This window comes from Notothenia coriiceps, unplaced genomic scaffold (assembly GCF_000735185.1).
Source record: "Notothenia coriiceps isolate Sejong01 unplaced genomic scaffold, NC01 NC01_scaffold00001471, whole genome shotgun sequence".
NCBI lineage: Eukaryota > Metazoa > Chordata > Actinopteri > Perciformes > Nototheniidae > Notothenia > Notothenia coriiceps.
Genome location: NW_011334172.1, coordinates 361,000 through 374,963, shown reverse-complemented (window position 1 = coordinate 374,963; position 13,964 = coordinate 361,000). Strand labels below are relative to the sequence as shown.

At 39.2% G+C, this 13,964-nt stretch overlaps 1 protein-coding gene across 1 annotated transcript in view; it reads right to left on the bottom strand.

Annotated features, from left to right (window-relative positions):
* Window positions 1–10,528, bottom strand: part of pdlim4 (PDZ and LIM domain 4) — a 42,494-nt gene extending 31,966 nt beyond the window's left edge. The window contains exons 1-2 of the mRNA XM_010790839.1: window positions 10,179–10,528; window positions 742–890 (exon numbers count right to left, since the gene is read on the bottom strand). Coding sequence (XP_010789141.1) covers window positions 742–890; window positions 10,179–10,271 — 242 coding nt within the window. The 5' untranslated portion in view covers window positions 10,272–10,528. The remainder of the gene's footprint in view (window positions 1–741; window positions 891–10,178) is intronic.
* Window positions 10,529–13,964: the final 3,436 nt, after the last annotated feature.

Sequence of the window (13,964 nt, the reverse complement as noted above, 5' to 3'; positions counted from 1 at the left end):
GCAGCCACTGCTGACAAAAAAGGGACGACCGTTGACTCAGTGACTAATGTTGGAATAATTTACTGATTTCCAATTATTCTGAACACCAAAATTCCCATCAGTCTTCATGTGTGGAAAACTGGCTTCATGTACAGTTTGTCACATATTCTAAAGAAGCAAGCGCCTCTAAATTACACATCTGCAAGCAATTACATTAGCCATACAGTAGACTACATGCTTGTCACATAGTAAACTAAATACATCATCATTATTGGTATGTGTGTGGCCTTCCGTATGATTATTACAACAATTGACTGTGGGAGCATTGTCAGTTCAGATTTTTACTCCACACATTATTTTTTCATGTTAAATATTATTTACCCACAATGCAATGCAGGCAGTTCAGACAATTTAATTGTGTAATGGAAACAGCGGCTATTTTAGCCCTGAGCTCAGAGGTGTTTCAAACGGCAAAAAAAGGATTTATAAGTGCTTTAAAATAATTTTTAAAATACCAAAATGTGTAAAATCTGTTGAACTCCCCTTTAAGGTCAACAAAAAAAAAAGATGTTGATCATTATGATTCAAACTGAGGTATAAAAGTAGAAGCTTTTTGCGCCTATATGGATCCATGTCTACTGCCAGCATAAGGGGGTTTGTGGTGCAACAGCAACATCATGATGATGAAATCTACACATTCTGTAGGTTGGTATAAGAGTTTCATCAGATGACTAATGCTCTCTAAGGACAGTCTTGTGTTACCTGATATCGAGTGTAAGCTGCTGAGTGCAGGTTTTGATCCTGTTCTGAGCCTCCATGTGTGACATGAGCTCCGTGCTGTCGCCATTGATGGCCAAGATGGTGTCGCCTGGACACAGGTCGCCCTGGGCCGCCTTGCTGCCTGGTGTTACCTACAGGAATCATTCACACACACACACACAAAGCAATCCAAGCACACCCAAGAAAAAGAAAAAGAAAGAGCCGTTATAAGTGGTGTCAAACTGTCAGGAAGAAAGAAAAACAAGAAAAGAGTATTAGCGTGGGAGTGTCAACACAGAGGCCAAATACAACAAAAAGCAGCTCTCTTTTGATTGATGTGATATTGCGTTGGGCAGCACTCTAGGTTTACATTTTCAAAAGCCAGCAGCGACACTCAGAAGTGTGAAGCCACTCAGAGTTTGAAGGCGGTGAAATGTCTGGAAAGAACTGGAACTTTTTTTACACGCCTGGTCTTTGAAATTCAGTAAAAAAAACGTTCACTCAGCAATTGCATCAGCCTGAATCTCTGGTGGATATTTAAGTAAGCTAACAGAGTTTGCATTAAGGAACTTTGAACCTTTCTCTATGTAATGTTAGATTCATTTACAAACATTTGCTCAATAAGTTCTTTAAGCTTTCTCAGATTTCTCACTTGGCCTGTATTGATGCATAAGTCCACATCGCTTTAATTTGGAAGATTATCTTTGAGCCCCTGGACAGTAAGCAGGTTTCTTTCTGTGATTTCTTATTCCAGAAATCCACTCAAAAGTCTGTGGACATTTAAAGCCATCAAGTAAGGCAAAGGCGGGAGTAGGAACTGGTAATACGGGAACACACACATACCCGCACACTAAGCAACATCTGATAACAATTTTCCATTATTACACACACAAATGTCATGGCTATTTCCAGGCCTGCCTCTGATAGTTGGTTGTTGGCTGACACAAATAACGTGAAAAGACCCATTAAATCTTCCTTTGTCACACCAAGATATCCACAGTGAAACAGTCCCTATCATATGGCAGCAAGCTGCAAAGAAGGATACTCCGACAGCAAAAAAACTAAAATGTAATAAAATGCCAACATTTGTAATCACGTCATCGTTCTTCTCTGTACACTCAATTTGCTTTGAAGCTATGACGTGGATTTGTTTTCCATATACCATTTCCATATTATCTCTTCATTCAATTTAAAGTGAGGAGATTTTCGGCAGCTGGATGCAATTGTTGTAGTCACATTGTTTTTAGGAGGAATTTTAAGCAATAGTCTATGACATTTTACTACCGCCTAACTAAGAGTTTGATTGGCCTCTCTGTTGCAAATTGAAAAAGCACAATAGTTACTCAGTATTCATTTCCTGTTTACAATGCATTGAGTAAGATTTATAAATCTAGCAGCGGCAACAGCTGTCGGCAGCTGGCAAGAGTACCTGGCTGAAATTGCAAAGACAAGAGAAGCGCCTACAAGAACAGCAACAACTATTTTCCTTATCGAATGAATCGAATAAAGTTCTGATTATTTACTTGATTAATTATATTGTTTATATAAATGGTAAAAAAAAAAATGGATATTTTAAGATTGCTTTTTTCCAACAATCAATAAAAACTCATTTGAATTGTATAATACAGAAAAAACCCAGAAAATAATCAAAAAGAAAGGCTGGCACATACATTTCTGCTTTAAAGACTTGATAATTGTAGTTGTAGATTAATATTTTGTTCGACACAATTTTTTAATTGAGAAACAGATACAACAAAAGAAAGAAATCTCAAAAATCCTAACAACGTAGGATGGATTCCAGCACTTTGTAACATGCCAAAGAGCTAAAAGGCTAAAATGACTACCTGTACCCATAACCACACAGGGAACAGAGCATTTAGGAAGATTTTCAAGTTAATGAACACCTAACATGTCAAGTGTCAGTGATTCATCTTTGTCTTGTCATCTAAGTTTCTACGTGAATACCTTTCTTTGACCCCACAACATCTTGTTATTACATTGACAGCTGTGCATTGAGATGTATTGTTTTTGTATGTATTTGTCTTACAGACATAAGTAATCTTAGATAAATTAGGATATGATTGACTGGAATGATAAACAGAACCCAGAAAGAGAGAAAAATATCAGTTTGTGCAAGACAAGCAGCTTTGCTAACTTGGGAAGAGTATTTTAAGAGCAAAGGCACACAAGTTCACGCTCCATCAAGCACTAATAGCTGAGTCGTGTGGTTCAGATGTGGAATTCCTAATTTACAGCCTCTGACCGCCCAAATGTCCCTGACTCAGTTCCGGTAAACTCAGAGGTCAGGGGCCTTGTGGGAAATGTGTAATGTGTACTTGAATTACGGAGAAAGTAAAGTAACTTTATTGATGCGATGCAATGTTGGAAATCGAACATAAACCACAATATTGAGCAGGAATTATTGTAAGGAAAATTACAGATGGAGTCTTTTAAAAAGACAAAAAGCATAAATGTAACGGATTCAGTTCCATTGTTGACATTCACTAACTAGAGGTTATAGTTTACCCCAAACTAATCTGCACAACCTCCCTGGTGAGAACGCATTTATGATGTGGTGTGTATGTGTATGTGTATGTGTGTGTGTCTTGGGTTTGTGCATGGGCTGTGTCATAGTGGACCGAAGTTCATGCACCCCCAAAAGACACACAAGCAAGAGTGAGTTATGCCACCTCAGGGTCAGACCATGAGTAGGGCATGAATCACACACACACACACACACTAACACACACACACACACATTCAATGGTATGCAAAGTGCTACAATGGCAAGACTGAGGTCGTCACTAGAGGACAAAGCATTCCTGCCTGCAAGGAAATGTAAGTAGGCAGAGTTACGTGCTCCACATAATTATAATCTGCTATATATACACTGCAGATGTAAAGTGATGTAATGGTTTAACTCAGAGATCTACAGTATGTTTTACTCTATGACATGGGCAAGTGGCTTTAAATACCACACAAACATTTTTATTTTAGTCTTCATACTCACATGAAACCATTGGTAACAACACCTGAGTGATTCACTTCATGTTGTTGGATATAATGACAGTACAAGTAAAAAATAACAGATGAAGGCTGTCTTAAAAAAAGGACTTATCCATGGGATAATAAAGTGTTATATTGGCAGAGGCAGAAGATGGAACTGAAACGTTGGTGAATAATTGTGAAGTGGTTTCTAAACCACTATGGGTGTGAAAGGGGAACAAAAAAAACAATAAATTCAACAAAATTAACAAACTTTGCTGGAAATAGCAACTTCATATGAGATCGTTTGAAATGAAATCAATTCCATTTTCACCTGCTAGACCACTTTTCTTACAGCAGATATTTGTGGAATTTGATCACAACAACAAAAAGGGATGTTCTTTGTTTCTCTGAAACTATAAAAGTTGCAATGGTGAAAAATGGTGCTCATTTGTGATGAGGTCACATAAGATCAAGACCAAGAAGGATTTAATGGTGATTGTGTGGAAAGCAACTTTACTGGTTGTTGGGCAATCCAAACAGACACACAGTTTCCATAAGGGGGCTGCTCCACATGCAGTGACAAAGTTAATTGCTAACAGATAGCGCGGTTAGCAAATGACAGCCTCATGTCACAAAGATTCATCCTGTGGCACGCTGAGGCCTGAGTGTGTGCTACAGTGTGGTTTCACTGTGGGCGCTCATGTTTTTCTGTTTGTTTGAGCATGAACGAGAGACCGCAAAGAAAATAATAAAGATGTGTGAAGGTTATAGTGTATAGCACTATACGTGATGCATTAACATTTATGCCGTATAGTATTCTCTTGTATCATCATCCTGGCTCGATGACAAATCTAACTTTGGAGGTTCTTGACTTTAATAGTTACACAGATTGACCCAGGATGGCAAAACTCCCAGCTTCTGGTCTGCATACACATATTAAAATGACCACAGTCACTTCAAAATTAGATAATTATAAACTCTTGTAATTCTAGAAAAAGTCATAGAGCTGTGAAAAAAAAACATTACTTCCAATCTTTTCCTCATGCATGTGAATCCCACAGAGAAGCTAATGCTGGGCGGGAGCACTGAGTCTCAGTAACACAGAGAATAATTGCTGGCAATGTGTCAAGAGCCTTTGTTTGCTTGTTGAACCTGCGATAACCATAACCATGGATATGACCTTGATGACGCTGTGGAAAGCCATTACACAGCCCAGGGTGTGAGGTTCTGACTGGTGTATGATTACCACACTGAAACAAAGAAGCAGAACCTGCCAAGACCAATAAGCAACAAGCAGCTGAAAATTAACTATGTGGGGTTAAATGAGAATGGGAGATTCACTGGAAATTAATTAGTCTGTAATCCATTTGTGAATATCCAGAAAGAGCATGATATTACTGATCAAAAAGTGTGATGTCATCCCTTTAATTCTAACTGTTTCTTGCATGTGGGATCTGCTTTCCTGGAGGAGTTTCCTGTAAGTCTTTCTCATCATGTCATGCTTCAATATGTTTGGCATGATTTTAAGAGCCTTCCAAGAACCATGTTTTAGATCCTCGGCAGTCTATGCTACGCTGGCATGAAAGCTCACAAGAAAAAGCACATTAATCAAAACTGACTTCCTCTGCGAGAGAAGAAATTGTCAAACTGCAGGGTGCTTAACTTAACGTAATAAATAGACAAAGAATAAGAACTTGCTGTTTTTCATAATGGTCAAGTGTATCTGGAAAACTGTTATTACGATACTTATAAAACCACAGTTGAGTAGTGCAATATCCAAACCGCAGGAAGAACAATATGTGTAAAAAGGCCAAAAATGTGTAAATATATCATTTTTGAGGGAAGTATTGTGGAGCTACAGCGATATATAGTCCTACAAACCGTGTTCAACAGGCTTAACAAAAAACAGTCATAACAAAACAATTGCAATTTGTAATTTCTTCCAAATCCTTCAGCCCATAGTCTTCACGGCACGTACTCACACACACACTTCCATTTTTACATCAATCACAGAGACTCAGTTACATACATCAGATAACAAGATGGGCAGGAAAAGCTCAGCAACAACCCAAGGTTTTTTGCATTGTTCTCGGGCCCATACTGCTTCAGGAACCACAAAGCTTCACTGACAACAGGACATTCTTGGAGAGTGCCATGTTATCTTTTGCTCATTTGGTTGAGGGGAAGCAGCTCGTAGAATCTGTAATTTTAGCCTTAGAGTAAAGAGCTGCCGGAGAAAAGCCTAAAGCATACTATTATGTCCAGCAGCGTCACAGAAACAACCCATGTGGCTTTGGGTCACATGTCCTGTCTCTGGTATTCGGAGAAGTTAGACAGGGAGATTAAAAGGGTACAAGGGGCACTGAGTTCATTGACTATACTACTGCTGATGCAACCTAAAATATGTGTTCCTACTTTATGATTCCAATGCCCGTAGCAAATATGGATTACAAGACTTACTTCAAACTCTGACACATTCCAGAAGTCCTATATGCAGCAGAATAGTATGAGACATGACAAGGATTTCACCGATTCTACATTACTCTGACTCTCTATCTCTCCTTTGTATTTGATTTTTAAAAGATAAGTTCGCAAATTCACTAAGCTTGTGGTAAAGGGACACTTCTGTGAGGACATTTTACATTGAAATGACCTAAGACGGGGTATCTCTACAGCCAGTATGAAGAGGAGGAATAACTACATAAACTAATATAACCCCTTGGATGTTTATATGGGCATAGGAATTTTTTTAAGATAAATCCCCGTTCATCCTACACTGATAAGATATCTGCCTGTCTGAGGTTAGACTTTGATCCGTTAATATGGACAAAGAAAAAGCCGTAAATAGCAGTAAGATAAAATAAGCTACAACAGGTGTAATAAAAAAGATACTCTATGAAAAATAAGCCCTCAGGTGCTGCCGAGTTGATAAGATAATGGATTAATAATTAAACTACTTTTTCAAGATAAAATGCCAAACGGTTTCTCATTGTGGGGATTTGCTTCTTTTCATTATATTGAATGATATTAAAGTAGTTGATTTGGGACAGCATCAATTTATAGATGTATGCTTTTCTCTGCTTTATAATCATTATTTACTATGGTTTTGGACAAGATATTTGACAAAACAAGCACCCTGAAGATGTCTTATTGGGGTTTGGGATGGACACATTTCACTTTTCTTTGACATTTAATGATTATTAAAAGTCACAAAAATGGCAGAAAGTTGCCTGCGGAAACAACCTTCTAAATGCACTGACAGTCTAAAAGTGACAGACCATTTCCCATCATGCATGGACATACCAGCCAGACCACACAGAGGGAAGAACAGCAAAAAGGTGTCAGAAGGGAAGCTGGACAGTGATTCTGTGCACGGCTCGGGTCCTTATTTACCTAACACTTAGTTGTGAATTTCCATGTCCATAAAATGACTGTTTGACAATCGTCAGGATGGACAAGTGTCCTGCGTCACCTTCTGCCTAGACGTCGGTTTGACACGTCCTTACAAATCCAACGGATCTTCTCTAAATGCTCCACCCGCTACATCATTGGTTTTTATTATGTTTGTGTTTCTCTGCCACTTGTTCTGTCTCATGCACATAACACCTTTTACCACACACACACACACACACACACACACACACACACACACACACACACACACACACACACACACACACACACACACACACAAATATTTCAAGAGTCAAGTAGACACGTCATTAACTGGCTAAAGTCTTAACGGGCTGGCAGGAGACTAATGGGCTTATCCTGGAACATTATCACCTTAAGGGGAAAAGCAGCAGCTGCCATCACAACTTGTTTACTGGAATTTACAACTCTCACTGTCTCCGAGTGCAGGTGTTTCTTCGCTTTAATATAAGGGAATTTAAGAATAGGGGAGGAGATCTGTCAATGGTGCAAAGTAGAGGAATGATGTAAGGATAGCGCATAAAATAAAAGAAGGTCTTGTGTTTCGTTGCAGTCTTAAACCTTACCTTCTCTAGTCACAAACAGCCAGCAGGCACTCTTACAACCTTCACAGAGTTTTGCAGGTTTACATGATATTTAAGCCTCCCTGAAGAGGCATTTTGGATACTTTATCACATAAACTATCCTTCTCTGAAACACACACTCTCTCCCTCCATGTTTCTCTTTCTGTGTCACCATTCAACACATTGTAATTGCCGTCTTGAGCACGCACTGTACAGCAAGAATGTAGCAAGCCTGTGATGAATAGCGAGTTTAGGAGATACTCCAGTACATCAGCAGCAATGAATCACACCGGGACTCAAACTTAGAATACAACCAGCTCCCATGGTGAGGCACGAGGATTCTTTCCCACCATTTTTAATAACTTCCCCATGAATATAATTGTGATTTATTGACTTCTGTAAACCAGCATATTAGACCCCAGGATAAAACAATTATCAAGTTCGGCCAATAAAACACATTTTGTGTTGTCATCTGGTGTTTCTGCAGCATGTGACATCATTTGGACACTGAACTGCTCTGGACGGCAGGTAGAGAGAACAGTCTTTGGGAGGTAATTCTGGGTCATACTGCCAAATCACTGTGTGAATTTATGCTGCTGATATTACATATTTTGATGAATGTTTGCATGTCACCAGCTGCTTCCTTCTCTAAATGTCACGCCAAGATTTAGGGATTAGTCAAAACTCCCCTATTTCGTTTTACAAGCATCTATTCCATGTCAGCATTGGTTTTATTGCCAGTCTCGCCATGCAACTGTTTGTAAAGTGTAACCTGTAATTATTCTCGCTGATGCCATTATTGCAAAGTTATACAATGTTCACAATGCAAGGACTTCCCTTTGCATGTCATGGTTTCAACATTGGCAGTCATACAAGTATGCAAAGAAATAGCAACATTTTTGAACAATTGTTCAATCACTCAAATTGAAACCACAACTTGCATGCTGACCAAATGATTAAAGCAGTTAGGATGGTATGCATCACAAAACCGGAGATGCCTTGAAGCTGGCAACATTTTGACTTCAAATTCAGCATGAAACACAAGAGAGCTGCAATAGCCTGCAGTGTAGATTTTTCCAAATTACTCTGGGCTTCAGCATGGTCTCAGATGGAAACTCTACTCCGTGCACAAGGTCACAAACTCAAACATGAAGATCAAGTATGAAGTGAGTGATCTGTCCATAGACATTTCTAAAGTTGCAAAAATGCAACTTTCTGGCATTTTGAAGAAGCAAAGGCGCCAAATAAGCAAGCAAGTGACACACTGCCAGACACTGAGTCAAATTATGCCTCACCATTGCCTCACAAACTCCTTTGAAGGGATAGGTTCTGAAGAAAAGAGCACTTTAGGTGACCTTCAGGGTTTGTCTGTTTCTCTCAAAGTCGTTAATCGGCAGCCGTAAATCGAGAAATTACATGTCTAGTTTGAAGTGCTAGGGCCCTGTAGTTAAAGGGTCTGTTTAGGGCTGGTGGTACAGCTGAGCACAACACCTGGAATCCCTCAGCAGCACCAATGAGCTCTGATGAAAAACAAATGTCAGCAGCCCCCCCTTTCTCCTTCTGCAAGCCCTGCAGCAGGTCCGGGCTGTGTTTACCCTGGCCGGGGTGAACTATTGGATACTGCCAGCATATTCGCTTCTGACCCATATTCTGAGGTTCATGAAAGTTCAAGAAAACCACTACCCCTACCTTTACTACTAGGTGGCACTTTAACAGGTAATATCATCAAAATAACACAATAATCATGATCCGAAAGGCCAACACTCTTGAATCCTTAAAAAAAAATCTCTCAAGGACGACTGTTTATATTTTTTGTTTTGTTTTTTACCGTTTCTGTTTTTATGTAAAGCGTCTTTGAGCGCTAGGAAAAACGCTATCAAAATCCAATGTAGCCTATAATTATTATTATTATTATTATTATTATTATTATTATTATTATTATAATGCCATTTCCTGCATCTGTTCAAACATTTCAATAATCCTTATTTGAAGGAGGGGACATTTTGGAAAAAAATAATAAATACCAATATTAAAACTGTATTTTATTTACTTCATATTGACAAATTATGAGGCAATACTACCATATTGCTTTTTTTCCTCCCTCGCTTTGGATAGTGAAAGATGTTACTCTATGGTCGGCAAATTGCAATGACTCACTAAATTGTACTGGCAACTTCAGCTGCCAGGAGTTAGACGGCACCGTCTGTCAGCTCCTGTTCATACTGCCCCATGCACACTGCTATACTAGACCTTGGCGAAAATGTATTGAAGAATAATTTATTGGCAAAGTATTCCAGCTTCACAGAGTCACTTAAACGTTCCCTTCATTTCTTTTTTTACTATTTATTGTCGGTTAAATGATTATAATCAGGATGGTCATCATGGTGTTGTCTAGCCAATCTCCACTTTGCACACGGCTCAATGAATGGATACACAGCGAAGCAACAGACTACCTACCCTGGAGATGGTTAACGGTGTGCTGAAATCACGTCCACCCACCAGGCGAAAACCCCAGGGAGAGGGTCCCTTTAGTGTCACGGTCTGGCTCATGTTTGGCTATAAAGATGTGGATGACAAGCAGATAGAACGAGGGGATATCCGCGGTGCCTCGGTTTTAGCCTACGGGAAACAAAAAGGTGAAGTAGAGAGTCCTCTGCCCAGCTGCTAGGCAACGCTGTCCCGTCTGAGAAAACTTTCCTCCACTCCTCTCGATTCAAGTTTAAATAACGAAGCCGCCTGTGACGTGTGATTACGGCTCCACATGCCCGCCTTCAGCCGGTCTGCAGAGTGGGAGGGGACGGAGCATGGAGCCCGGAGAGGTGGGTGGACCGAGCCTGCAGTGTGCTGCGATATACTGTCTATCGCAGCGACATTTCATCTGTGAGTCACAAAAAGCAGCTTGTTGTTCAACGGTGCAAGTATAAACGGGGCTAACTATACATATTCCACAAGTTGCTCAGTAGGGTGGTGTATGCATCGCTGTTTCCATGATTTTTCTACATGTCACTTTCTTTCAGTTCCTCCTCTTCTGGCTCTTGACACAAAGGTAAGTTGTAGCCTATTCATCACTGACTATTATTACTGATTCTCTTAGCTTTTGTACTATGCAAGTGAAACATTTTAAAAATCTATATAAATAAATAGTAGTATTCCACTCATGGCAATTATTATAACAAAACATGTACACTTTAAGCAGTTTTTTTGTACCCCATGATGGAAAGGAGCAGGGAGAAGTCTTATTTTAACTCCCTCTCACACAAAATAGATGGTCTGTCAATCACAGCTGCTTACAAGTTACAACCAAAAACCTAATCAAAAGTCAACACGAAAATGTACCATCAGCGAAACAGGTTACCTGACATCGTCATACTGTCTAATTATTCTTACTTTATACATTTTTCTAAATACATAGCCTACAAGAAAATAAAAACTTTAACTTATAAACGAAAAACAAGGTGACGTGAATACAGAAAACAAGGTGCAATACAGACTGCCCCATGTGGCAGTATCCCTCTTAGGCCTAGTTGTAGCTTTTTTTTTTATGTGGCCTTTTTTCAACACCAAAACTCTGATTTGGTTCATTACAAAATGTGCTTTTTCCAGCAAATGTGACCAAATAACATTTCTAACAGTACTAGTTATACTTCTTCCAAACTAAATGCAAAGGTTTTGCACACAATAACATTCAGACCTCATAATACTGTCACAATAAAAGTTGGGATCACCAAAGTTGTTACAATTGAACTATGTAGAACACAAACATCTGTAACGAATTTCATGGCAGTCCAACAGTCGAGACAATTTCCCTAGTAAACCAACTGACTGACAGACAGACTGACTTTGACATCCATAGAGCCACTAACTAGCGTGACTAAAAATAAATGATAACACAAATATACTGGCTTTTGGGGCTTGTAAAACAATATGTTCACACACTTATAACTGAGAACAGTCAATAACTAACAGATCAGGGTCTAAAGCGTATCAGCCTCAACAATGAAGAAGTAATTTGGACGACCCACTGACAGAAATGACCTCTCCCATTTATCAGGGGATGTCCTTGTATCCCCACTGCCCCACTTCTTGATTCTTTCATTTCCCGAGCCAATTGCAGGGTGAGTCACTGAGTTTGAGTACGATTTTTCTACTGCAGAGGGAATGAGCTCATAGACATTCCTGGGAATATGCCTTTCCGACAACTGCAGGCATGTGAAGCTCTGTCTGAAGGTCTGACTCAATATTACTGAGACAAATGTCAAACAAACTGGATCTCATCAATGGGTATCATCATCATGAGTAAAAGTGTTTTTCAAGTCTTGTAAAAACTTGGGAAATTAGCAGCTTGACGACACAGCGCATGTTGAGAAAGTAGTGACTGAAATGATGCAAGTTTTGACAAATGAAAACTATGAGTCAGGTGATGTTTCTCCAAAGTCACCAAGGTGTGTCAGATCAATTTCAAAACCTTCTCGTGAGATTTAAAATTCATTAACTGACAGAAAATTAAATACTGGCTGCTCATTTTTAATTGCTAGACAAACTATAGGGGGAAAAAACGTTTGTGTATCTCTATTAGCTCATCCTGTTTTCTTTCCGTGCATCAAACTGTATTTACAAGTTGCATTTCTACAACTAACGTTCCAGAGTTGAACAAAACAAAACAATGTCATACAGTCTTTTTTATGGACAATAACAAAGCCAATAATCATGTTTTAAAAGGTGTACCCAGACAGTATTTACGTACTACTCCTTTACTTGTGACCAAGGGTACATCAAAGGATGACTAACCAAAGAACAAGAGAGGATGAGAGGGCTGTAGTCTGCTCTGGAGATTTATTGAGCAGATGAGCAGGCTGACATTTCGGATATGCATCTTCTTCAAAGCCTGTATCTAATAAATCTGAGTCTAACTACAGAGAGCTCCCGACCCTCTGTTCTTCTCCTCCGGATGGTCATCATTTGACATCCTCTTGGCAGACGGCGGCTAAGAAGTCCTTTTTAAATCCCTACAAATCTATCGACTCCCTGATTTTACCCCTGAGTTATAGCCAAAATAAACCTGAGTGAAAGCAGGTAAGACGAGCGGTGTTGTAATCATGGGCTGTCTGCCTCTGTCTGGATTATTTCTACTGTCTGGGGAGTGATGTCATCTAAACTGTTCAACAATTGTTGATCCCTAAGCCTCAGTGAATAAAGTAGTATAATGAATGTCTAGATCTTCAGGGATTAGTCAACTAATTGATTTGTTGATCGATGGAAATATAATAGCCAAGTGCTTTGAGTTAGTCATTTTTCACACAGACAACACTAAACATGCTATTTCAAGCTTCTTGGATATATTTTTTTCGTGCTTTTACCAGTTTTATATCATTTTAAAAGGAATATATTTCAGGTCTTGTATTGGCAAAACAATAGAAGACATCACAATGGACTTTGAGAAAGCTGGGATGGAAAATAATCACCTGATGTATCAACGATTAAAGGTGGGGTAAGTTTGAGAAACCGGCTCGAGATACACTTTTTGTTATATTCCATGGAATACTCTTAACATCCCGATAGCAATGAATATCTGAAGTGCTTTGACAAAAAATCCATACAAAAATGTCCTCTGTGGAAGCCGTAGTACTGTAAAAAGCACGACCAATCATTTTAGCCGGCCCGGCTAAAATAACTGGATGGCCTACCTGCCTGTCAGCCTTCCATCTGTGCACAAACTTATCTCGTGCCCTCATTGGTCATGTTCGTGTGTGTTGGAGGAGGGGCTCTGTAAGGAAATCTGAAGGAAGGGGCAGATTTTTTCCGGTTGTGTATTTTCAAATTCTAGCGCACTCGTGCTGGTTTCTCCATTCTTACCTACCCTACCTTTTAAGTAACTGTTTGTTTAGGAGTTTGCAACTTACCTTCCTTAACTTAAGCAGATGACTATTTGCTCTAAAATTGTTGTAATGTGCAACCATAAGCTTTTACCCAATTGAAAAATAAAAACAGTTCTAAAAGCAGCATCTTGTAGTTTTATGGCTGATTTTAGCCATAGCGCCCAATCTCATATCTTTAAGAGAGGTCCATTTAGGATCAGTACCGCTGTCAGGGCAGTATAATAAAATCCATCATCATCATTTGCTGTATGTTATAATTTCTATATTTCAGTTCAGTTTCTCATTTTTGTAAAGCACTTTAACTTGCCTTGTGTTGAAGGGTGCTATATAAATAAACATTCCTTGGCTTTACTCCCATTAAACTGTC